General features: G+C 34.6%; 1 protein-coding gene across 1 annotated transcript; it reads right to left on the bottom strand.

Annotated features, from left to right (window-relative positions):
* Window positions 1–714: 714 nt before the first annotated feature.
* LOC140746131 (uncharacterized) lies at window positions 715–25,453 on the bottom strand. The gene is made up of 6 exons (XM_073078148.1): window positions 25,418–25,453; window positions 7,335–7,577; window positions 6,827–6,964; window positions 3,513–3,636; window positions 2,613–2,841; window positions 715–1,263 (listed from the first exon to the last, which is right to left on the bottom strand). The coding sequence occupies exons 2-6, from the start codon at window positions 7,568–7,570 to the stop codon at window positions 1,004–1,006; spliced, it is 987 nt and encodes a 328-aa protein (XP_072934249.1). The 5' UTR covers window positions 7,571–7,577; window positions 25,418–25,453; the 3' UTR covers window positions 715–1,003.
* Window positions 25,454–27,418: the final 1,965 nt, after the last annotated feature.

The raw sequence follows: 27,418 nt of genomic DNA, 5'->3' as shown, positions 1-27,418 counted from the left end.
CATTTTAGTTAAAGTGCACAATGGTCAAAGTCTAGATTAGTCGTGTTCTTTGTAGTAATGTTTTGGGATATCAAACGGGTATGTTAAGAAAGTATCAGCCTATTTGTGTCAGACCGTGACACAAGGTTATAAATCAAACTATATTATCTCCTGGTAAAAAAAAACAAAGTTTATTATACAAACCAGATCATACAACGGATTCATAACGTTAATTATTATTTATAACTTCCACTATAATTATATCGTGTAACTAGATAGCCTATTTTACAAACATTATTGAGTATTATTTAAACAAAAAACAATTGTTAATTTGTACAAAATTTTAATTATTTACAATGGAAGCGACGTGAGGCGCGGACACAGCTCCTGTTCTATATATTAATCTAAATGCACGCGGACCTACGCTGTCTCTTCTAATCGTTTGGATCGGCTAGATTATTATAAGTTTTTATTAAAAACAAATTATAGCTGCGGACTAAACCGCCCATAGTACGCGCTTCACGCAGCTTCCATCTAGTCTGAGGTTTTTTTTTACAATATCTTAATTTATTTGAATTCTCTAGAGAGAATCTCTTATTATTTATCTGTTATTTTATAGCTTATTATTAAATTAATAGAGAAATTATGAATGACAATCTTAATAAATATGTATATACTTATATTTTATTGTTTCGTACACATTGCAATTTTGTATAATATTATAAAATAATACATAATGTAAAATAGCCGTAAATTATATGAAATATAAATACATGTTATCGTTTAATACACATCTTATTATATTATACACTAATTACCAAAACACATGGAAAGTATTTTCGATGTTATAATTTGAAAATCTTCTTATACAAAAGTTTTAAATTAAACCTGCAGCAATACACGTATTGTATTTTAACTGTACACATTGTAATGAATTATACACAATATACACAAATTGCAATTAATTATACACGTGCTGAAATGAAATATACAGGTACTGCAATGACTTATACACCAATTGCAATCACGCGTAGAAACTCTTATCCGTCACTTTGAGAGTCCTGTACGCACCATACGCGCCTTCCTCTATATCATCATGACGGTGCAGAGACCTGCAGGAGTGGGTCCGCGTCATCATGTCATAGGAACCACTGCCTCGAAGTCGGACTGCACTTTTGTGACGTGTACGCGTTCTCATTTCTGGTTTTAGTTCTGTTTCGTAGTATTTTCTTTCTTCTAGTTGAAGCCATTTTGAGTTCAGAAGCAGCTTCTTTGTCCATTCGTCTGTGGTTGTAAAACGAGTAGTAATTAGAATTATTTTATTTTATTAAACGTGTTATACATTTAAGTGGGAAAGAATGGAAATAAGTACCTAAGCATAATTTACCACTTACCATAATTTACTTACGCCATTAACAATACATAACATTAATAGGTAGTGATAGCCTAGTGGTTAAGAAACTCGGCCTCTCGATCGAGGGGTCCGAGAACCTCTGATTTTTCAAAGTTATGTGCGTATTAGAAATTAATGATCACTTGCTAAGCGGTGAAGGAAAACATCGTGAGGAAACCTGCATACCTAAGAGATTTATAAAAAAAAATCTCAAAGGTATGTGAAGTCTACCAATACGCACTTGGCCAGCGCGGTGGACTATGGCCTAATCCTTCTCATTATGAGAAGAGACCCGTGCCCAGCAGTGGGACAGCAATGGGTTGCCGATGATGATTAACAATACGGAATCTATCAATGTTTTGCGTACCAAAGCCATTTGACGTTTCTTTATACTAGAGATTATCAAATTTCAGTGTTTGGTGGGTAAAAATGAAATTATTTACTAGAAACGGGCGTTACATAGGTGGCCTAGTAACACAATGTAATAATAAAATAGCCTGTCTAAATAAATTAGACACCATAATTGTTTTGTTGCTAGTAAAATGTTATCAGGCGCTCATATTCAAACGAGGCATACCTCGACAGGTTTTACTTACCGCAGGTATTACATTAATAGATTGATATACTTATTAATCTTATGCGAAACTTGTCAAAAGGAAATCACACATTTTTTTATAGCAGTAGCAGACAGGCATGCTGTTCACCTGATGGTAAGTTGATTCTTACCTAAGGTCGGCCACAGATTGTCCCTGCAGTTTCGGGACCAGAATAGGGCTACGGTATCCCCTGCCTGTCGTAAGAGGCGACTAAAAGGGGGCTTCCGGGGTTGCGGGTGGCAAGAGTGGGAGCTCGAACCGCCCAGCCAGCGGCCCCGGGAAGGACGGCGGTATGTGTGGTCGCATACCGTCGTACGCACCAGACGGTGTGGCGAAAGCCAAGCTCACTTGGACGGAGCCCGACGGGGCAACGCGCTAAGAGGGCTCCGGTTGCGTTCCTTTGGAGATCCCGGAGCCCTCTACGCAGCGCCGAGGACGGCCACCGGGGGGGTTTTAGTGCGGTAAGAATCCCACATAACCCTACGTCGCTCCCACGACACTGGGTACCTTTTGAAGGTTTCCCCCTCGTAAACAAAAAAAAAAAAAGGTCGGCCACAGATGCGCCGCTACTAAGACAGCGGGAATGCCGTTGAAAAGTATCTTACCACACTCGTCAAACAACTTATACAAAAATAGGTTCTTACCATTGAGATCCTTCATAGCGCCAGCCTTCCCACCGTACTCGTACGGTAGGCCTTCCAATGGGAAGTGGTCCAAGCCCATCGCATGGTTGATATGCTCCGCGTTGGCATGGAGCTGTACAACCTTGCGTCGCCAGGGGTACAGCCCGATGTGGAGGAGTAACAACGACATTGTCTTCAAGCGCTGGGTGTTGATTATGTGCACTTCTGAGAAGCGTAGTGGGTAGGCTGTCTGGAAAATAGTTTTTTTATTATATTAAATAATATATAAGAAAATGGACATTAATGTTTTTGGGACCCAAACTGGTATGACGCGCACAGAGTCCCGGGTTCGATCCCCGGCCACACAGGTACCTAAATAATGAATTTAGATTTCTGTCTCTGAGTGTTTGTGTATTTGTCTATGTGTGTGTCCATGGCACCCATGACACAGAGTATCCTAGTGTGGGGCTGTGAGTGTAGAACGAATTTTACATACATGTGTACATTCATATAATCAAAATATTGTATTCAAAGTACACTTCTTTATTAGAACTTCTTTTAGACACTAATTACTAACACTTAGACACTGCTTTAATAAGGAGGGAAAAACACAATGAGTGACTCAGTATAGAGTATCGAATATGGTACAACTTTTTTGTTAAAGAGGGGAAACTTTTAAACCTTTTTGAAGGTGTATGTTAGTACAAATGTGGGTAATGGACAATGGGTAATTTACGATTTTTATTCACCAAAAACCGGTAATCGGGATCCGAATATGGGGTCTCAAAAAGGAAGTAACCCTAGTCCTATGAGCGCGATGTCTCGGATAACTTCCCTCTAATCACAGGTCAGGAATACACCTTTCTCATACACACACACGCACACAAACACATAAACTCATATATCGTGTGAAACACTTACCCTCATACACCATACAAAATCTTTCCAGTAAGTGCCTCTGAAGTGGTTCTTGAGATGGGAAGGCTGGAGGTCGCTTACATCGATAAAGACCACCTCTTCACCAGGAGTTGGGTCTTCGTGTAATCTGAAAAAATATAGTAGTAAAGTAAGTTACTACTAGACAAATACAACCATATCCTCAGAGAATATTGAAGCACTTGCACTTGTATGAGTGAACTAGTAGTAACAAAGTAGGTAAATTTCGTGATCTCTGGACTCCAATACTATTTCCAATATTTAATGGTTGAATAACATGATTAATATTTGAGAACTAATCTTTTGCTTTGTACTGAATGCCATCTATATTTTTCTATGTGTGCGACGTGCGTAATTCGTATACACATGAAATGTCATGCGGGAAAAATGTTTTACGAGGCATTCCAGCTTAGTCCCTGTGGCGGACGTCATGTAGGAACAGTAGGAATAAAATCTTAGCAGGGTTTGATTTCTGACGTACAATTGTACATGGGCCCCCACAGCCACAAGCATCATGTGGACTGCATGCTGATCTGCTATTCCTATATTATGAAAAAAATATTATGGGAGTCAGTATGTAATACTAAAAATTAAGGACTATTTGGAGTACTATTAAAATATTTTTGTGATTTCCAAAGATACACAAATTCAGCTTATTCTGCGAATCAAACGTAGAAATAGTTTAACAATGTTTCACTTTTGCATAATTACCATGTCAAAGAGTTTTCACTTGAAGTGTAAACAGTTAGAATCCGCGTTTTTGTTTCAACTACAAAGAGAATAAGTGAAAACACGGATCTGTATTGTAAATTTGAAACATCCAATTGTCTCCAATTATATGAGCTGCTGAGCAAATACTCTATTAACGAAGCAATATCTTTGTTTTTAGTTATGCCTGACCGTATAGTATAATCCGCGCCAAACTGCTAGTCCGCTCTGAATATAGAAACGAGTCGCAATACCAAATTGTAGGTATTAGCGGGACGAAGGTCCCGCGCTGTACCCCCCTGCACCCGCCCGCTGCCCGCTCTCGCCCACGGGTACATGCTGCGTTAGTGTGCCCTTACGTTGCTAAGGAGTATATGCTTGTAGTTGTGTTCGACCGCATTGGCTCTCTGACAGACACCAGCGCGCATTAACTTCAGATCGGACTTGAAGTTTGGCACGGACTATACACTAGTAATTCTTATAAAACATCAATCCACTACTTAAAATTACTAACTGAAAAATGAAAGTTGTGTATAATGTAGTTATGTATAATGTATAAGTTATGTAAAATCCATGTCACTCCCACGATTTATACGAGTCCAATGACACCTCATATGTTAAAATCTGTTAAGCCGTGTGGCGGTAAAAAATTAACCTCCATGGTTGGGAAAAAATGATCGGAATTCTATGGATTAATTAGGAAGGCTGCCATTTTATCAACATCGATCAATTAACCTATTTACCTGTCCATTCATAATAAGGATCTGTCAACTAAGTATGTTGTTTATAAATTGATGAGAGTTGTTGGAATTTTAACATTTTCTAAAATTTTATAATGAACACCCATATTCAAATTTATATGAATCCTTGGAGTTTTGCGTCAGACCACACCATCATAAGGTTTCTTTCACTGGATTATCAAAAAATAGTACATTACAATACGAGGACGAAAATTTTTTTTCATACAAGTGTGAGTTTGCAGGCCGAGCCGCAGGCGAGGACTGCAATCACACGAGTCAGAAAAACATTTTTCGTCCGCGTGTTGTATAAAATTTTATATTACGCCGTGATATAAAAACATTTATAGCACTCTGTGACCTAAACCCGCATTTTAGCCACGCTTTTCTGTGTCCAAAGTAGCCGATTTTTACACTGTACGAATATCAATACACTACCCTCACAGTTGTAAAAAATAAACATCGCTATGAACGTTTCATGTCTTTTAAATGCCATTTAAAAATTAAAAGTGAGTAATGAGTATTTTGTTTAAAGCTATAATTATGTTAATATTTTATTTTGGACGAATTTATAAATATTTTTGCCATTGTGTATATATTAAGCAATAACATCACTACAAGACTAACTGTTGAGCTTTATCGAGTTTTATTGTTTGTTTTGACTGTGTATTTCGCTACACACCATAGTAGGGGATATTTAAATTAGGAATCGTTATCAAAATTAGCCATAATACTACTCCAGTAGAATCTCAACTAAGCGACCTGTTTGTTGTCGTATTTGTGGCATTCGGATTATCGAAAATTTGGATAATTGAGTTTATGAAGAAAAGCTATTAAAACCGATTTAGGAAGGTAATGTTTTTCGACTATATGTTTGTTACGTATGTTTTTTTAATATAAGATAACATAGGCTATATTTTTAGCAATCGGGTTTTGCTTTTTATAGTAACTTTTTAGTTGCGATTTAGCGCCTTTCCGGAATTTAAATGCACATGTCACACAAAATGTGACTGATTTGCAAGGGTTATTACAAAGTTACTTGTTTACGTTTGTTAATCCGAATAATCGCGAATAACTAACTGATAATAACTGAGGTCCGGATAATCGATTTTCTACTGTATCACTAGTTTTAGTCATGAATTAGTACAATATGTAATTGCTTATCAATTGTTTCTTTAATACGTTTAGGTGGAGTTCCCATTATTTATAAGTCATTGGTCTAGACGACTGTATGTAGCCTAAATAGCTTGATAGATTTCGACGTATGTGTGGTGTTAGATTTGTCTTTATCACGAGAGCAGAATAATTACTAAATTTTCTAAATCAAGACTTCTTCACATCAAATTTCAATGGTTTTGGTTGTGTCACATTTTTATTGTTTTTTACTTCATAATTTTAGTTTCAATCATTTATAAGTTTCAAAATAATTATCATATTTTTTCATATTACTTCACAAGTATAAGCGGGTTTATGTTACACGAGCTATAAAATAGTATACGATACTTGTGACATAAGTAGCCTATTATGTGCACGGCGTTTACCACCCTCGCTGCGCTCGGGCGCTAACTTCACGCCGTGCAAAAATAGGCTACTTTGGCCACGCGTATCGTAATGTACTATTATTTCTACCAACTTGCAATGCAAAAAAAGCTAATTTATCTACCCTAAAAAGCTAGGAAATAACAAAAGTAGTTACATGCAGTACAGTTAATACTTAAATCCGAGTAATTAACAAAAGGCCGTCCTATCGCTTTTTAAAAATTCTTAAAAATAAACTTTAGACAGAGTACTAAAGCAGAAATATGAGAAGAAGAAGAGTACGGGTTATGCATCAGTATTGAAGATTACCATTACCTGATATCAAGTATCATGAGCCAACGCGCAAGCAACGCTCTGGCTGATAGAGGCCTGTCCAGCGCCATCGGGGCTGGTAAGCGAACTATCGTCATCCGCTTGCCAGCCACGCTGCGAGCACGGAGTGGCACTATGTATCTGGAATTGGATAAAGCATTATCACATCTTGCACGAGGCTATGCTGTTGGTTTTTGAAGGTATCTGCAGACTTAAACTCACGAGTTTGCTTTAAATGTTAAAGTAAAGGAAGGGAACGTACGTGCATAGAACATCCTTAATTTGCTGCATCTCTACTTATGGATATTTTATTGAAAAACGAACGAGCTGTACCTATTCTAATGAGCCCAGTAAGGGGGTGATATGTTTTTACATCCTACCGTCCTTTGCGTGTCCTGACACGTTCAATTTCAGGCCAGACAGAAAGCTATACGATAACGAGACACATAAAGTCTCATTATTGTATCTCTTTTTATAGCTCTACATATAATCTACACACTGTTACACTTACGCATCTTGACAGCTGGAGAGTATATCCTCATCATCTGGATGTCGTTTGTGCCACAACTCCGAAAGACCTCCAGGGCCTCTCGCAGTGTAGTACCTCCTCGCGCGCTTGGCTGCCTCGGCCTCGTCTCCCTCGCAGGTCACAGGAAACAAGTCGAGAACAGTCAGCTCGTCTGCCGAGGGTTCCCGAGTCAGGTTGTCCAGGGCCCATCGTTTACTGAACGACGCTGCCGGAGACATCCTTAGTCTGGAAAAGAAATTTGAAAGACTGAGCAAAGAACACGATGAGTTGAGAAGTTCGGATTAGTTGATGGGACTGGATAAATTGATGAGACCGAGTGTTGATGAGATCGAATAAGTTTATGAGACCGGGTTAGGTGATGAGACTGGAGAAAAAGGTGAGACCGAGTATTGATGAGAACGGATAAGTTGATACGACCATCTTAGAGGAATATAATAATTGTGTCGTCGGCAACCCATTACTGTCCCACTGCTGGGCACGTCTTCTCTTAAAATGAAATGGATTGTGTTGCGCGTCTAACCATTTTATGCAGAATTAATATTCTTGGTTCAGTTTGGTTTTTGCAAGTGTCGTAAAAATAATTATGATGCCATTCTATGTTGTTTTTTTACAGTGTTTGGATTAGTAATTTATCATTACCATCAAAATACAGGTCGAAGCTTGACTAAATATAACATTGTTTAACATTTTAGTATTGTATTATAAGTAGCTATGATATAATATTCATATATTCATAACATTACGAGTATGTTAGTTATAAATTGATTTACAATCAGATCATAAAATGCAGAAGCGAATATAGTCGTGTCGGTCTGTGATATGAATCTTTAATATTGTTATTGTATCAACAATGTTATTTTTATTGCTGCTGTGTTCTGGTTTGAAGGGTGACGTACTTTTCCCAGGCGTTCCAGCTTAGTCCTCACGGGTAGCGCCGCACCTGTGGCCGACCTCAGGTACAATTATCTAATCTTATCTGGGGTTGATTACAGATGTCCATGGGAGGCAGTAGCCACTTACTATCAGGTGGACTGCATGCTCAACTGCTACTCTTATATTATAAAAATATGTTATTACAATAAATCGAACTAGACTTGTTTGAGTCAATCTGATTCTACGTCACAAGTCTTCGCAGTGTCGCTAAAAATAGTTAACCGTAAAAACTCTATTTTAGGTCTATTTTAAAGTATGTTGTTTACCAATAAAAAAGATTCAGCCGTTTCCAAGATTAAAAATAAATAGACAGAAAGACAAACATAATATACAGATAGACAAGCAACTATATTTTTTTGTTAAAGTATTTTAAATTTATTAAAACTTTTTTAGTCTTTTTATTTTTCGCCCTCATCTCAGAAAAGATTTTCGTTTCATAACCTTATTAAAAGGGAGGTAAGAAATCATTACTCCTTCATTTTGGGGTGTCCGCCATATTGGATTAAAAATAATGTCAATACATAAACAAAGTCTAATCCAAATTGTACATAACAATAAATTGAAATTATCTCGTGCTTTAAAATAATTAAGAAAAAAATGCGAATACACTCGAAGACATAATATATACATCCATTAAATAAATGTTTTATCGATGTAACATTTATCGATTTTAGTACCGTCCTATATAAAACCGGTAGCCTATTTACAAAGTAAATGCGGTGGGTGAAGAATGTATTAAGTTGTAACAATAGCCTTCATACCTACAATGCTATTCAAAAATGGACTATTCAATTTAAATCAGAGTATTTCTTGGCCAACAATTCACCTTTAGCTGCATGCTTCATTAACGACGGGTAAACGATAAACGATGTGTCTCAAAAGTTTTAGATTTTTTAATGTTATACTATAAGGATTTTTTAATAAAACACTTTGGCGAAGGGACAACTCCTACTGGGCCAGGTGATCATTTAATATCTAACAGTTTAATCAGCTGCAACAAACAGACAGAAAATAATAAGATAAAATAGTTCGATAGTAGTTGTAAGGGTCGTTCTTGTGTACAATTACATTTTTGTACGCTTGAGTAAAAAGCTGTGTCTTTCGTACCTATAATCGATAGTTACTTCAATTTTATTTATTTGTATAAATTTACTGTAAAGGTATAAACATACTATTGAAACACCACACTACCTGAAAATCGGTATGCATATTGCGACAAATTATATAGAAGATTCGACGAGAAATGAAAATAAATAAAAGTCAATATACCTTTATTTAAATAATTATTTTCCATTAAATATTATTTTCACATTGATATTAACTCTCGGTTCGTTAACAGATGCGTTAAGAGAAACAATTTAGTTATCTTAATGTGACTCCAGCTGGTCATTGAAATTACCTACAGATATAGTTCAGACTTGATGCACCTTCAGATATCGTGACGTTTCAATGGCATATTTCCGTCTCAAAGCGACTTATCCCACTTCCCGCAGTAGTACAAGTCCTTTAACAGTCTCGTCAACAGGATCTGCGAATATCTATCGATCTTGCTCAATAGTTCACCTTTAGTTGAACTATTGCGAAAATGTAGTAACAGACGTGTAATGTCAAGGCGCCGTGATAGGAGAGACGGTATTTCATCTACACGACTGTTTGGGTTTAAAGGGCGTGTATGTGAGTGGTTTACAAAGTAATGAATATCATTTTGAAGGTGGTAGAACCCTTTTTAGATCGATTAAAGAGACACATTTTTCTGGCTAACAAAAGCAGTGTTAAGCGCTGCTGTGTTGCGCTTTGAAAGGTGTTGGAAAGGAAACATATTGGTGCATTAAACGGAAAATGCCCAAGATTCTGTCCGTATTTACGTTTTATCTTTAAATCCCATGTTCTAGTTGCTATGAGATAAAACTTAACATGACTCTAATCCGAGTGACGAATAATCATTTCGTTGGTGGTTGTTTAAACAAATAGATTAATGTTTGCAATAATGCGACATTGTGACATTTATTCGAGACGTTCCAGCTTAGTCTTCAGGGGTAATGCACATAGCACTCAAGCATTCTGAAAACTAATGGTTGCCTCATATGTAAGGCATAAAAATGGGTGTAAGAGTAGTACTTCGTACTATAATCCTACTAGATGCTATTTTTTTTTTAAATTTTTTAATAAAAATAACCAAGTTCAGGATCAAGATGATATTTATATATTTTAACGATTTTCAAGTCTATTATATTACTATTTTGTTTATTTACAATCTTTGTTTACAATGCTAATAAAAACATTTCATTGACAACCGATTCCGTTAATCAGAGCAGAAAGTACATTACAATGTTTAGTTTTTCGTCACTAGATCGCGTGGAGACCCGCATGACGGTGCGGTCACCATACCGGTCTGACGTGCAAAGGGTTCCGGGTTCAATCCCCGGCCAGACAGATATTTGAATAATGAATTTAGATATCTTTTCTGGGCCTGGGTGTTTATTTATTCGTCTTTGTGTGTGTCCACTATCCATGGCACCCATGATACAGGTAATCCTAGTGTATGGCTGTAAGCGTAGGATGCGTTTATTATTATGTACGATAAGGGCACTAACACAAATGCGATTTTGCGAATTCACGACCACTTTACCGGTACACGAGCTATAATTATCGCGAGTGTGTTAAAGCCTTAGATTTTTTATTGTACTACGGACCGATGAATGTGGTCCAAAAAGCCTCGGAGTCAAGGTTATGTAACTATAAGTGTAACAGACTAACAAAAAACTGTTACGCATCAAATAAGTATTCAGTAAAAAACTAACACGATTGCCCACCATCGCCGTGCAAAAATTCTAAGGTGTTTTTGATGGTAATTTTTGTAGTAGGCATCAAGTAAGTTATGTTCTACATAGTTGGGTATGGTGAAAGATATAATAATACGGGACCTTCTACCTGAGTCCTTAGGGATAGCAAAACTTTTGTGATCGAATTCAGTTAGAACTAGTAGTCAGAGGTGTTACATGGTTGTTTCCTAAATCCTATAAAAAGAACTAAATATTTTGGACCAGTATTGACTGTTTTGGTATTTGTTTACGTATTTGCCAGAACTAGGAAATCGTATGGACCAATACGTAAACAAATAGCGAAACAGTCATATTTGTCAAAACGCAAAAACTCCTGGTAAGGGTACTGGTGGAAAATAAATAAATACCTTTATTATTTGATAGGACAACTCGCAATAAGTTCTGAAAGCTATCAAATAGGTCTGAAGATTTATCCAGTGATAACAAATAGACCGAAAGCGTATCATGCTCCCCTAAGTACGAAAACACGCTCGCAATTTAGCTACCAGTGGTCACCCATCCATATCAATCCGCGCCTGATGTTGCTTAATTTTGTACTTATATCTATAACTATGGGGATCGCACTTCGCAGTTATAATAATAAAGTCCAAGAGATACTTTGGAATTCCGCAGATAAAGTGAAATTGGAAGGTGAATCACAAAATGGTGCATTAAACGGAAAATGCCCAAGATTCCGTCCGCATTTACGTTTTATCTTTAAATCCCATGTTCTAGCTGCCATGAGATAAAACTTAACATGAGACTAATCCGAGTGACAAATAATGATTTCGTTGGTGGTTGTTTAAACAAACAGATTAATGTTTGCAATAATGCGACATTGCGTCACTTTTTGAAAGTGATAGAGCTAGTATATTTCTATTTTGCATGGAAATGTTTTGAGTTTCAGTGGGAAGGTGTGGATGCCGGTTTATATGAGGTAACCGTCTTAGGAGTGGCAATGAATCTGTGATTGATCAGAAAGAACCAGTTCTATGTGAGTTGGTCACACATGTCTGACTGGCAGTAACCATTAGCAGGATTGTATGGTCGGTCGTTACTTAATGTTTAGAATCTAGAAAATGATTACAAAAATAAAAATCACAAGTGCTTAAACAATAAACACTTTCTACACTCACAGCCCCACACTAGGATTCCCTGTGTCGTGGGTGCCATGGACACACACATAGACAAATACACAAACACTCAGACCCAGAAACAGAAATCTAAATTCATCATTTAGATATCTGTCTGGCCGGAGATCGAACCCGGGACCCTTTGCGCGTCAGACCGGTTTGGTGGCCGCTCCGCCACGCGGGTCGATGAGACTTAAAAATATAGTCTATATAAAAATATTTTAAAATGTATCAATCCGTTTGGACAGAGAGACATATATACATATTCCGCAGTCGAGTAAAAAATGCAGGCTGCAGATCGGTTTAGATAAGCCTCAATGAGCTCAATTGGTAATTATTTTAAATGGCAGATAAATAATTAATTTTATTAACATACTGAAATAGTTCCGACTGGGTCAAGAATGAAGTCACAAAAACATGACATCATGGTCTAAAACGTTTAATAAAAAATTGCATTTAAGGATCCGTTTCTCACGATTTTGACTAAGCGTATGACGTCAATTGTTTATTGTTGAAAAGATAACATTTGAGATGATGTTTTAAGATTATTTGCTTATATTTTTTATTTTAAGATATATCTCATTCTTATTTTACCAGCTACAAAGTAAAATACATAAATATAGATATTATTCTATTTGTGCAGCTGTAATCCGTTCAAAAACTTCGATTCAACAAGTTCAACAATTACGATTATTTATTCATTTGTAGATATGGCATATGACATTTTCCCGTTGTAGGTAATCCTTGAGATTCTTTTTCTTAAAATTCGCGCTGAAATAAGTTTGGAAGTTTTTAAGAAAGAGGTTACATTTTTAATATACAGTTGTCGAGGAGGAGGAAAATGACAAGGTGGTACATTTATAAGGTGGTAGAACCCTTTGTGGTTCGACTCCGGCGGCACCACCGCCACACCTATTTCTACCTAATAACAGCAGTGTAAGGCACTGCTGTGTTCCGGTTTGAAGGGTGTGGTAAGGGAGACAGACTTTTCCGAGGCGTTCCAGCTTAGTCCTCAGGGCTAGCGGCGCATCTCTGGCTGACCTCAGGTAGGAATATCTAATCCTATCTGGGGTTGATTACAGATGTCCATGGGCGGCAGTAGCCACTTACCATCAGGTGCATGCTCGTCTGCTACTCTTATATTATAAAAAAAAAATGAAATTTAACGGTATGTACATTTGGTTTGTACATTTAACTCACGAATAACTTAGTTCATGATGTTACATAAGGAAGTCTGATGACTAAATAAGTTAACTTAAAATGTTAATTACGTAAAGTTGTGAGAAAAGCTCGTTTACTACGCAGGTATTGTGATTCGCAAAGCTCAGTATTATTTGTTCGTGACTCTACAATTATGCTTATATCATATTAATCACGATTTGTTTTTCATTTACTTCCTTATACTAATAAGTATATAAAATTTCCTGCTATTACTATTCGTCATCAAAAATGTCCGAACTAAAAGTTACTACTACAATGGTACTACTACACTGCAATGCATGTAATATTTTAAATAATAAAATCAATAAGTAATAGAATTAATAGCAATTTGTTCGAGAAAACTTGACCGAAAATTTCAATATGGTGGATGACAGACCAATTATTTTTATGCACACCAATAATATAGGTATCAAATGAAAGAGTATTCTAAGAATGATATTTAAATTATTTATTTATTTTTAATATGAATTTGTAAATATAATACGACCTGCGTGGCGAAGCGGTCATCATACTGGTTTGACGCGCAGATATCTGAATGATGAATTTAAGTTTCTGTTTCTGGGTCTGGGTGTTTGTATATTTGTCTCTGTTTCCATAGCACCCACGATACAGGGAATCCTAGTGTGGGGCTGTGAGTGTAGAAAGCGTTTTTGATGTGAAACATCTATAGCCGCACGTAAAACCGATTTCTGGCGTCGCCACGCTATACGATGGTATATGTATACAGTCTATATGCAGTAGTGTGTACGGTGTGGCGACGCGTCGCCATGCGCAAAAATCGTAATATTTTATTTTATCATTATGACATATTTAGTTCCTATCACAATATGTTCTTTTCTGCATATTACTTTTACAAAATAATGTCGATGTTTCACATCTGCCAGGCGTCCCGTGACGGCTCACATTGTTTTTTTTTATCCCTATTGTTATGTTGTGCAATAATTGTAATAAAATGTATTATCGAAATCTTTAACTAACTGTACGTCATGACGGTAACACCGTCGAAGAAAATACTCATACATTTACATTCGCTTAAGAACATGTTAGCATTATGTAATAGGCGTATTAAATATTTTTTTGTTGTATGTAATTTAAACATTGTGACAACCCTAATTAATTAATAGAGATTATCGTTTATTGGCAATTAATTTACGTAATACATATGACGTGTGAAGCTCGGTCACTAATACGTAATAGCCAGGGCCGGATTTAGAGGTCTAGATGCCTTGGGGCAACAAAGGAGTGGAGGCCTCCTGGCCCCAAATTATTTTCCGAATAAAATGAACATTTTTTTCAGTTGAGTTTTTCAATAAATATTTTATTGTGAAACGCAGATAGATTCTACTAGTATTCATGTTTGTACAAAGTACTGTAGATAAAGGTAAAACAGCGAAAAAAAATATCAAAGGGAAAGATATATACATATATTTTTACTAGTGTTTACGAGTCGGAATTTAAAAAAAATCCGACGTCTCTATTGTGGGGGCCCCTCTTTTGTGGAGGCCCCGTGGCGGCCGCCCCGGTTGCCCTCCCTTAAATCCGGCCCTGGTAATAGCGTATACATGTTACCACGTGTGTCGTCGGATTAATTTATCCTCGAGTGAAATAGCTTATCAAGATTATGAGGCGTCTTGACACGTCGTTAAGCTGTTAATAGCTTATGGGGGAATCCCTACACTCATACGTGTAGATTATTCCTATAATATATTAATCTGTACCCTTAGTATGAGTTTTTACGTTTTTACAAAAATGTCTGTTGATGTGAAACATCTATAGCCGCACGTAAAACCGATTTCTGGCGTGGCGACGCATGCCGTGGCCGTCGCCACGCTATACGATGGTATATATATACAGTCTATATGCAGTAGTGTGTACGGCGTGGCGACGCGTCGCCATGCGCAATAACTATTACCGAAGTCACTGATTAAACGAATTAAGTTGTCACGATTTGAAATAAATTCGTAAATTTTTGTATTTAATGATAATAAATGTTTATTCAATAAATAGTCATCGTTATCTGGAAAAAAATCGTAATATTTTATTTTATCATTATGACATATTTAGTTCCTATCACAATATGTTCTTTTCTGCATATTACTTTTACAAAAAAATGTAGATGTTTCACATCTGCCAGGCGTCCCGTGACGGCTCACATTTTTTTTTGTATTTATTTATGTTTTTGCCATAGATAAGTATAGATATCTCACTGCCTTGTAATTGAAGGAACCCATTAAATGACTTAAATGCTATTAAACGGCTGACAGTCCTGTCAGCCGTTTAATGGCTGTCATGGTGTAATTTACGCGGAATAATGCCGACATGTGCAGTTAAGACACGAAATCGAAGAAAAAGGGCGAAGAAATATCGTTTCATTCGTAAATTATCTAAAAACTACATTTTTTTTAATATTTCTCAAACACACTACACACTTTTCGAAATAATTGACAGTGACAATTGTCAAAAGGTTACATTTTCTTGTTAGGAGCGAGTAATCTTTACTATTCTATGGTTTTTACCCATACATTTGCAATCAGCGCCCTTAGCATATTGTATCATTACTGATTGGAAATGTATGGGAAATACGTAAAGAAATAAAAAAAACAGTCATTGTTGTAAAAACGTAACAACTCATACTAAGGGTACTGAAGTCTTAGTAGTAGTTTAGTGACATTGAAACGAAATGAAGGGATCATATTCTTTGTATTTACAAAAGAAATGCCTATAGTCTAATCTCAACCTATTCGAATGTCTACCAAAAATCGAAATTTGACAAGATCACTTCAAAAATTGGTTATAATTATTTATTAATCATTCATATAAGTCAGTCATTAAGGTAAGAAAACGAAGTGTATCTATAACTGTAATATATATAATTATTAAAAATCAATATATTCGTTTTTATTACCAAACATGGAAATTCGACAATGCCTAGTATAAATGATACTCATCTTGAAGGTCTTGAAGGCGTGTAATCTTATAGTCACATAAAAGGTACAGAGTAACGATATAATAACTATACGTAAGTAAGTTCACACTAGTGATTAGAAGTATTATAACTACACAAGTATCTCCGTTATTCGACTGTTCTTGTTGAAGTCTCCGACCAGAATGTCGCTCTCTGTTAATTCGAGCGCCGCCAAGGTGTCGTCCCCACTTCACCTACCCGCATCTGTTTTTAAACTGTAGTATCAAATGAGTCACATATTACTTTAATGTAACGTTATAAAAATGTGATATCGTTAATATCCAAGCTTCTTATTAACGATGATAACACTAGTATGAAACAATTGTCCAATGTCAATCTTTAGTAGGCACAACATCAGATAGATTGAATATTAGTAACGGGCGTAGGTTATGAATTGTACTGCAATTACGGCACCGTCATTTGTCTACATGTCTTCATTACAATTTAAACAAACGGTGCTTCTAATTATGGAAGGGTCAAATTCAATGCATCGTAAAATGCAATGGTCACTGACCAGTTGATGTTAAGTGATCAACCTTGCAATGTTCTACACTGTTGTTAACTAGTCGGTTCTTTGTTGTAAATGAGTCAGGGCAACAACAATGTGTCTCATTCAATTGTTATTATGGGTTGATGCAGTGAATTTTATATGAAAAAATATGATATTATGAATTGATTTTTTTCATTATAATTATGTGATGTAATTATATGATATTCGGCCTAAATTATGTAATGCTTATGATTATTACAAGTACTAAAATTTTATAATAATTATAATATTTTGTTATCATAATAATAATAATGAAGTATGTATTTTAATAATACATACACATTCCCCTGAAATATGAAAACCTATTGAACTAATTCTATATTTATGTTATAATACTAACAATATAAGTAATTATATCTTTCAACATTTTAAATACAATTTAACATTTCGTTTTATTTTCTAAAACAAAAATTTGTAATATAGAAATTGTAATCATTTATTTTACGATTTATGAAAATTACAATGTTCTTCAAAACATGATAAATTATCATATTAAATATAAATTTACAATTAACGTAAATAAGCGGTGCTTTTCAAAAACTGATAAATGGAGCACCCCACGTTTTTTTCACAATTATAGGTACTATTTACTGTTCCGTAATTGATTCCTAGATTGAAGATTATTTTTCACTTGTTAGTTGATTTTATCATAAAAGCGTGTTTTTTAGTTTTTTAAACTATATTTATTATCTTACGAAGATATGTTGTGACTCCTACTTAACTGGCTATTAAGCCCTAATCACATAACAATTATCTTGTCCATGAAAACAGACCTGTGGCTAATCCTCATTATTTCATACTTAAAATGACTTCAATGCAAACAAGCTAAACATTGCGTTACTTCAGAATTACGTTTGACCTACTTTAAAACTTAACGGAACATAAATTTGGTGGTAATATCATCTCTTGTTGTGTCCATGTTTGCCATGATACAATTTTTAATGAAGTAATTGTTACGACAAGGTTTTACTATTTTTAGAGTCGTTTATTCTATTTTTGTGGCTATAACAGGTGTGGTATTACGTTGTGGTTTATGTGACTCGCAGACTTAAAATATAATTAGAATTATTTATGAGGATTGGTCATTGATTGAATTGAAAAACCTTTTTTTAAATGTTTATGCGGTCAACATACGTACAATGTGATGTATTACAATAATAATCATGAAAATATTTATCTCATAACTTCAACCAAGATTTCTTACTAAGCAAATGCCTGTACTTATTTAAAGAAAATAATTTACAGAAATAACGTTTTTATTCTTCTAAAGTATAAGTACCTACTATTCAGTTCTTAAATAATAATATACAGCTTCAACTCATTATAATGCAATTAATTGCCTATTTTGAAAAAAATATTTTAATTTTGAATTTGAATTTGCTGGGAGAGTCACGGAAACGTTACTAATTTAAAGGAATGTTCTTAAACAACCAGATGACAAAATCTCACATTTTAAAACCAAGGTTAATATAAATTACGTTTGATACTAATTTCCTTATAGCTCAAAACTATGCAAATGTGCAAAAATGTATGCAGATTTTGTAAAAAACATTTCACACCTGATTTGATTGCGGTATACATTATTTCGACTAGACACGCGAGAAGAGATTGGTTCATAATGGGCCAGCGATCTCACGTTTTACATGAAATGTGGCTATTTAAAAGATAAGACGTAAACTTGAACTTGTTCGTAAGTTTTTTAAGCTTAAGTTGAAACTGTACGTCTCGATCGGGGGTCTTAGGTTCGAATTCCAAGCACGCACTTCTACTTTCCTTCAAAGTATTAGAAATTATCTAGTTCCTTCAAAGGCAAAGGAAAGCATCGTGAAAAAATCTGCACGCGTAGGAGTTCTAGAAAAAATAGTTTTCAAGGATGTGTATAGTCTTCTCATATGTATTTAGCCAGCGGTGGACTATGGTCTAAACCTTTTATACCCTGAGGAGACACGTGCCCATCAGACAGACAGTAATTGATTAAGGAGAGATATTTCACTTTCGAGTCTAAATTTGTCTCGCCAAATTAATGAAACTTTAAAACTGATGTCCCATTAAAATGATTCTGGTAATCCTAAATATGAGTGTTAATTTTGTAAGAAAACTATTCCATATAAAATGCCAAGTTATAAGCATGTAACAATGCATAAATTAATAAACAAGTTATGGGATCATGACCCTTACAAAACAAGATAACAAGGTTTATGTAAACACGGACAATGTTGCAAAAATTATAATGCATAGTTACGAAATAAATACTTAGGTAAACTTTTTATAGTCGTCAACCTATTACTGTCCCACTGCTGGGCACGGGTCTCTTCTTAGAATGAGGGGGGTTTAGACCGAAGTGCACTACATGGACCAATTTTTTTTATATAATATTTAAGTAGCAGACGAGCATGCAGTCGACCTGATGGAAAATGGCTACTGCCGTTCATTGACCTCTGTAATCGATCCCAGACAAGATTAGAATCTTACCCAAGGTCGACCATATATGTGCCGCTAGCCCTGAGGACTAAGTTGGTATGTCTCGAAAAACCTTACTACACCCTTCAAACCACAACACAACTGCGTTTATCTCTGCTGTTACGAGGCAGAAATGTGGCGGTGGTGCCGCCGGAGTCTAACCACTGAGAGTTTTACCACCTTCTATATCTATTATTAGTGCGATTAGGTAGACTTCACTAACCCTTGAATACTTTTACAAACCTCAGGCGTGCAGGTTTCCTCGCAATGTTTTCCTTTACCGTTTAAGCCAGTCATAATTAATTTATAATTAGCACATATTTTTTTAAATTAGATGTGCGTGTCTGATTTTCCTAAGAGGTTTGATTGAGTCCAGTTTCTAACCATTAGGCTATCACTGCTTAAACAATTGATTTAAAGGTATTACCTAGTAGACTTCACACACCTCTGCGAATTTTATTTGTTTTTTTTTTCATTTGTGTCAGTTTTCTTGCAAATGTTTTTCGCCATCGCTAAACATAATTAATTTGTAATTTTGCAAGTAACATATGCAATATTTTAATCAGTTTTTGTTTTATCATAATTTTCTAGTTACGATAATTTTCTACTTAACGTACGTAATCAATGTTATCATTAAGTAAGTACTTCATCATATTGGTCGAGTTTGGCATGTAGGTAATATAATTCACCTCTGAGCACATTATGTAACTTTTCTCACGATATCTTCAATCGTGGCAAATAATAATCAATTTATCGGGACCTCATCAGCACTCATACAAAACAGGTTTCCCATCAGTACTCATACAAAAAGGGAAATTCCTTAGAAGTGAGCAAAACTTCATGATTAGGTAGCCCGCACACGACATCGCATTGAGTTAATCGATAACTCTCCCAGCTTTCAATACAGGAAATCACCTTGCACGCGACCTTACGCGTACGCCATTTCCATTTATTCGTACCAAGCGAAGTTATATCGAATGGCATTTGAATAGGAATGAAATTTGCGCACGCGAAAACGTTGGGATGGGTTATGCAATATGTGCTAAGCTTTCTATATTTTTGAGAAGTGTTTTTTTGGAATGTTAGCACATTATTTATTGTGAAATTTTTATTTCAGCATTTTGAATTAATATATGCAATGTTTCGTAAAATGGAAAAGATTTAGAGTTCAATGTAGAACTTAAAAATAAATCACATATTTATGTGAAATTTATTACTTTAATTCCATCACTTTTTATTCAAAACTTGTTTTTTGTTAAATATTTTTTGAAATGCCAATAAGATGATATTACTTTTGTTGCTTTATCATTTTCTAAAGATGTACTAAAATTAAATATAACGACTTAAAGCAAATATAAGGACTCGAAGTAATATAAAATATATTTTGTAAAACCATTATAGAATACCTACACGAGTAGTTCTATTTTTATACATTCTACTTTGTCTAAAAACATTTGTATGGTGCTATTTTTGCTTAATAAGGATACTAATAACATAAATATACATATATTTCTTATTTATTTATATCTTATTTCTTTTTCTCTCTCTCTTTCTCTCATTCTTTCTTTTTTATGTTCTCCTCTCTCGCTTTTTTCTCATTTTATTTTATTTCCTATTTACTATTTATCATTATTATTTTAGTATAGTTGTACCGCCTTTGATTTTTCTGCACATCCCTAAGGTTGACTGGGAGAAAATGCTATTTAGCATTAAGTCCGCCTTTTGCACCATATTGTTTTTAACATGGTCAATAAAGAGTAAATAAATAAATAAACAAAATATAAGGTATACGAAGTATATTAATATACCTATTTCATTTTTATACAAATATTTTACCTGTAATGTATAGATATATTCTCATTACTCGCTTTCGCAAATAGACATGAAATATTACATCTCATTATTATTTAATGAGGTAACACTTTCGTATCTGATTATAATATCTATTGAACATATTCACAGTTTTGCAACAAAAATGCATTGTTTGCAATTTGATTCTTGTTAGCTGTGGGAATGTTATAATGAAGCCATTATCTTCAGGCTGATATTACCTTATTTCCAATTAAAACTAAGCATTATCATTTTTATAACTATGTGATATTTTGAAAAAACAAGTAAGTAGGTATATGAAATCGTTAATCTAAATAGACAGTCTTTGCAAACATTATTTAAATTTTATATTCGTCATAACTGTCACAATATGGATTGTTATTTGGCAATTGTATTAATATAGCCGCATTTAATATTATTTACAAGTACATATCGATACCTTAATTCGCAAATCAGCCAATACACTTTTTTTCAAAATGTTTTTTTTTTATTTATTTTGATTTCGTTCAACGCCATTAATATTGAAATGGCTTAAAGTAGGCATATTGCGGGTTGTGTAACTTTTTACGCAAACATTTATGGATACAATTTGTTTCTTTTAAATGACTGTATTTTTTGTGTTTATATATTCTTCCAAACAGTCGTTAAATAAAAACATAAAGTACAACTGTTTGTTTCTAATCGAAAAAATGAGTAGATCAAATTGCAGTAATATTTTATAGATCGACTTCATTGTTATATATCTGTATACATACAGTAAAACATATATCTATACAAACAAAAGCTCACCAGTTAAAACAAGTTTTATTCAAGGTAAATGGCCTCCTGCGATAAACATTCGGCAGTTATTGCACCGTAGGTCAACTGCCATAAATAGTATGCCTATAATTATGAATCCATTTTACGATTCTCAATTTGGCATGTTGAAAATGGTCATAATTTAAGTATTGATGTACAATTCTGTGTATTCGGAGTTTCAAGAAACATAAATTACTTAAAGTGTGAAATTAAGGGTTCAGTAAAATTTAATATACATTATATTTATCAAAAAATGTATTTTAAGTGTGTGTGACGAAGTTCTTTTGACAAATAGTATATATAAATTATATATATAAATTTAGTATTTGCGTGGAATGAGGCGTTTTATAAGACTAAAAAAATGATGTTTAACAAAGAGTAAGGAAAGTATGGCATTCTCACAGAAGGTGATAAATATAGGCCTCTTGAAGCCTTGCTAATTTATTTTGATACGGTATTTTTCTATACACATATAAATAATATAAAGCATTTTTTTCTAATTTGGAAAAAAATGGCGTCACAAATTGTTATGTTAGCGCGTTTGCAATTCCGGTATTCTGCGTGTAAAAGTCATATTAAATACATAAACTCAAACAGCATTTACAGAATTTATAGTTGCCCGTTATTTTGTAAATTAAGAAAAGTTTTAATTTTATCCATGTTGGCTCCTTACGGCATAATCTAATCCACGGCGCTTAGAATCAGGAAGTAGTAGAATATTCCTTTTGCAACCGCCAGCGGTATTAAACGGTTTTCCTAGTTGCGAACGGGTAAAACATAGGCCTGATGTACGTAATACGTTGTTATTAGTCAAGAATAGGACAGAGATTAAGTGCCTTTTTGTGTTTTCATACTTCTTTAAGTTAGAGAAGTACACACCGACATTAGCAGGAAGAATATTACATATATTGTCTGTACAAGTAAGATTTTTTGAAAATGGAGCGAATAAAAAGTAGAATTTATGATCCGCCGAAAAAAGTAAATGAAGGATTGTATATTGATTTTTAATTTTTCAAAAAAATCACAATTGCACACGCTCTACCAAGATGAATCTAACGATACCTCATAATATTTAAAAATCTTTGAAGTTGAAATCGTTTAGGTTATAACAAAAAAAAGAGGCATTTTTGTGAACAATTTTAAGTAGGACTCGTGTTATGGTTTCAGTCGTTAGAGACATTAAAAAGGTGGTAGAACAAGTATGGTTCCATTGGGTAGGTTCTACCGATTAGGTACTAGCGCGAATCATGCGCGAATTGCGTTTCGGTGGAATGGTGTGGATATAGGCAGACTTACTCAAGAGGTGACCATCGTAACGTTAGAAAGGCCAATGTATATATATCGGCATCAGGTATGGGTATGGGTAGGTATGTATATAAAGGCCAATGTTATATATATGATTGGCATCAGGTAGAACCTATATATAGAGTTGGTCACAAATATCCATGGGCGGTGGCAATCTTTCAAAATCGGAAAAAAGTGCTACTTAGGTATATAAAATATATGCATTTATGAATTTTCTATTAACATAAGATTAATGCTACAACATAACGTAAATCACAGTTTGTTCTTTTGACAAATAATAAGAAGTACCTACTAGTGCCTACCCATTTAGGTACTATTTTAGGAAAAAATAAAGTAAAGACTCTCACGATCAGAACCAATCTTAATAGCTTACGTAGGTACAGGATTATCAGAAAATTATGATATAAGTTTTGAAAGTTGAGAGTTTTGATCGGCTTTCGTGCCAACTTTTTTAATAATCCGGGCTCATCTGAGCTCGAAGTATAGAGTTTCTTTTTCGAAAATACGCCGCTTGTAGGTACATCACAAAATTAATATCAAAGAAAATTATCATAATTTGAAAGTTGTAAGTGACAGTTGCGAACAGTAGGTATTGATAAGTAGTATACTTATAGTACCTACTTAGTGTTTAATTATTGTTTCGGATTGCTTTTTATGAAATTAAAGGAGAAAACGTCTCTTCTTTTTTAATAACATAGGAGTAGCAGACGAGCATGCAGCCCACTTCATGGTAAATGGCTCCTGCCACCCATGTACATATGTAATCAACCCCAGATACGATTAGATATTCCTACCTGAGGTAGGCCACATACACCGCTACCCCCTGAGGACTAAGCTGGAACGCCTCGGAAATGTATGTCTCCCTTACCACACTCTTCAAAATGGAACAGCAGCGCCTAACACTGCTGTTATTAGGTAGAAATAGGTGTGGCGGTGGTGCCGCCGGAGTCGAACCATAAAGGGTTCTACCACCTTCAATTCAGTTAAGTTAAGCAACATCGTGTGCAGTCGGTAGTAAGATGGCTAACCATTAACTATAGGTACGCATTTTCATGCTTCATCATGCTCAGAGATGCGCATCTGTAGCCGACCTCAGGTAGGAAACTAATTTTATCTGGGGTTAATTACAGATGTCAATGGGCGGCAATAGCCACTTACCATCAAGTGGACTGCGAGCTCGTCTGATACTCCATTATTATTAAGAAAAGATGGAAAGCTCCCCCAATATAAGTTTGAATGCGATTAGAACTAACAGTTGATATTACGAACAATTTTCCGAACTCATGATGTTCCGAATTTAGACCAATTAGTACGTTATTAAACAACGTGAGTGTTAACAAAACTTTACCATAACAAGAAAACACCATAAGAAGTCTAGTTGAAAAACAAAAAAAATATGTGAATGAACTTGATATTCTATTTTGGGAATATTTGTGGTATTTATTATTATATTACAACTATCCACGGAAGTACTTAAGTAGGTAGTAGTAATATACTAAATAGTGTATAATTTCAATATCATTAATTTAATTGCAATAATCGTATTCCAAGTATCGCTTGTATTTTATATAATATAATAAATTCGTTAATAATTTAATAAAAAATATAACCTAGAAAACGAATAAATATACGAGTAGTACATAAAATTTAAATAAGAGTTTCTAATTTTATTTAAATATATTATTATTATGTTAACTACGTTACTAGTTACGAATTAAATATTCGTATTTATTAAAAGAGATAATATAATAATTATCAAGCCTTAGTTTTGCAATAATCGGCATTTAAATTTTAAATAGTAAGTTAAATTTTAAATACTTGTCTCGGTTGCATTCATAAAAAATAATAATTTAATTAGCGACCCGTCACTGAACTTTAAAGCTCCAAAAAAAGAACTTATCACAAAAATTGCCCGCCACAAAATCCACAAAACACTGCATTAAAATCTCCCAAGCAAAAACACGTTCTAATTTTAAATAAAAGAGAACAAAAACAAAACAAAGAGTAAAACAAAACAGTGAAGAGAATAAAAACAAAACACAACATACCACTTCGCGGTCCGGGCGATCACTGCGCGCGCGCTGAGTCATATACGGTGTTCCCCAGCGCGCCTTGACCTTACACAAAATGTAGCAAAACTAATGAGTAATGATAAAACGTATTAATGAAACGTTTTTATCATTAGTTTCATTAAATAGATTTGTCGCAATGGGCATGCGACGTCAGAAAGTTACTGCAGCCCATATAGATAAAATGATGGTGATAATATAATTTTTATAGTGACTTTGGAAGGTCTGAAGCATAGGTACAGGATACTTTTTTGAAGTGTGTGTGGATAGCGAAATTCGAAACATCGGTTTTGAAACGAAATTCCGATTTTGGTAAAAGGGAATACTGCAAAATATTATTATACCATCGGATAGTTGTAGACTTTGATAACTTTCAATTTGTAAGACAACTCTCAGGCATATAGGCATATTTCCTCGCCTTAACTTAACTAATAACACGCACATAACTTCGAAAAATTACAATGGAATTTGAATCTTGAGAAGCGGAATTTAATCTGCTAGGCACTGCACTCCTTTTTCTTTACATTATAACTACTAAAATAATATACTTATTTCTATTTCAATGTGTGTTCATAATTATAAGTACACGCTTCATTATTTAATCTTTCATATGAAATCACTCTCTTCTCTTTATATGTGTTCACTACCTCTAATTACCCTACCTCTTTTACTACATTTGCATAACTTACCATATGCTAACAAACTGCTTAATTGTCGTACTATAAATGAAATCTCTGGGAATTTAAAGGAAATTTAGAGGAACTCATTGGGTTCCCATAGGTTCCCGCAAATCAGAAACACCGCTTTTAATTGCTTCCGCAGTTCTTATTTTACTGTTACTGTGTGTAGTCTAGGAGGTTGTGATGTAATACCAATTTCAAGAATTCTAATATTGAATATTTTTATTAAAATTTGTATTTAATTATAGTTAGTTTCATTATTTTTTACTGTAAGATAACGTTTTATTTACTATTAAAATTTTAGTTTTTCCTCCGTTTTCTTTCTTAATTGATAGAGCAATAAGATTGCTCGTTGAATGTAGTTCTTATTGTGCTCGTATACATTCTAAAAAAATTTTTCGATTGCGTGTAATGTAAAATGTGTTATTATAAGTATGTGGTGGAACCATCAGTGGTTCGATTCTATGTCACACCTATTTCTGCCTAATTACAGCAGTGTTTAGTAAGATCTGGATTGAAGGGTATCCTAAGGGTTCATATTTTTCCGCGGCATTCCAGCTTAATCTTTACGGGTAGCGGCGCATCTGTGAGCGACCGCATGTAAGTATATAATCTTATCTGGGGTTGCTTACTTATGTCCATGGGTGGCATGCTTACCCTCAATGTGACTGCTTACTCGTACTTCTTTATTATAAATAAAATAATTCGCCAAGTACGAGTCGAACTCGCACATGGAGGCTTCCGTACTACCAAATGTTCATTATTTTAATTCATTTTATGATTTTCAACAATACTTAGTCATATGAAACAACAATAGATGGCGTTGGGGTGACGATGGGACGAGGATTATACGTAATCAAAGTATAATAAAATAAAAATAAGTATGTTAAAATATGTTTTATGGTTCTTATTTGTATTTATTATAATACCAGTTATAGTAGTAAACGTATTGTAAAAATTTCAACCGTCTTCCTAGTACAGTTTAACAGTTTGATCGAAAAATGCCGAAAAAATCCGGTTTGTTGTATGGAGACCCCCTTTAATATTCAACTTTATTTTATTTTTAGTATTTGTTGTTATAGCTGCCACCGTTATGCCTCCTCTGTCAAAATTTCATGTGTCTATGTATTACGGTTTAAGCGGTAGAGCCCTGTGACAGACGGACAGACGGACAGACGGACAGACAGCGAAGTCTTAGTAATAGGGTTCCGTTTTTACCCTTTGGGTACGGAACCCTAAAAAGTAGTCTAACATGTGGAAAAAAGAGAAAAGAAAAAGTTACATTATGTATGTAACTTAC

The sequence above is a fragment of the Epargyreus clarus genome, unplaced genomic scaffold, assembly GCF_041222505.1.
Source record: "Epargyreus clarus isolate Ecla_fem2 unplaced genomic scaffold, WU_Ecla_fem_2.2 ptg000012l, whole genome shotgun sequence".
Lineage (NCBI taxonomy): Eukaryota > Metazoa > Arthropoda > Insecta > Lepidoptera > Hesperiidae > Epargyreus > Epargyreus clarus.
Note: the sequence above shows the minus strand (reverse complement) of the source record. Positions and strands in the feature narration are given on the sequence as shown.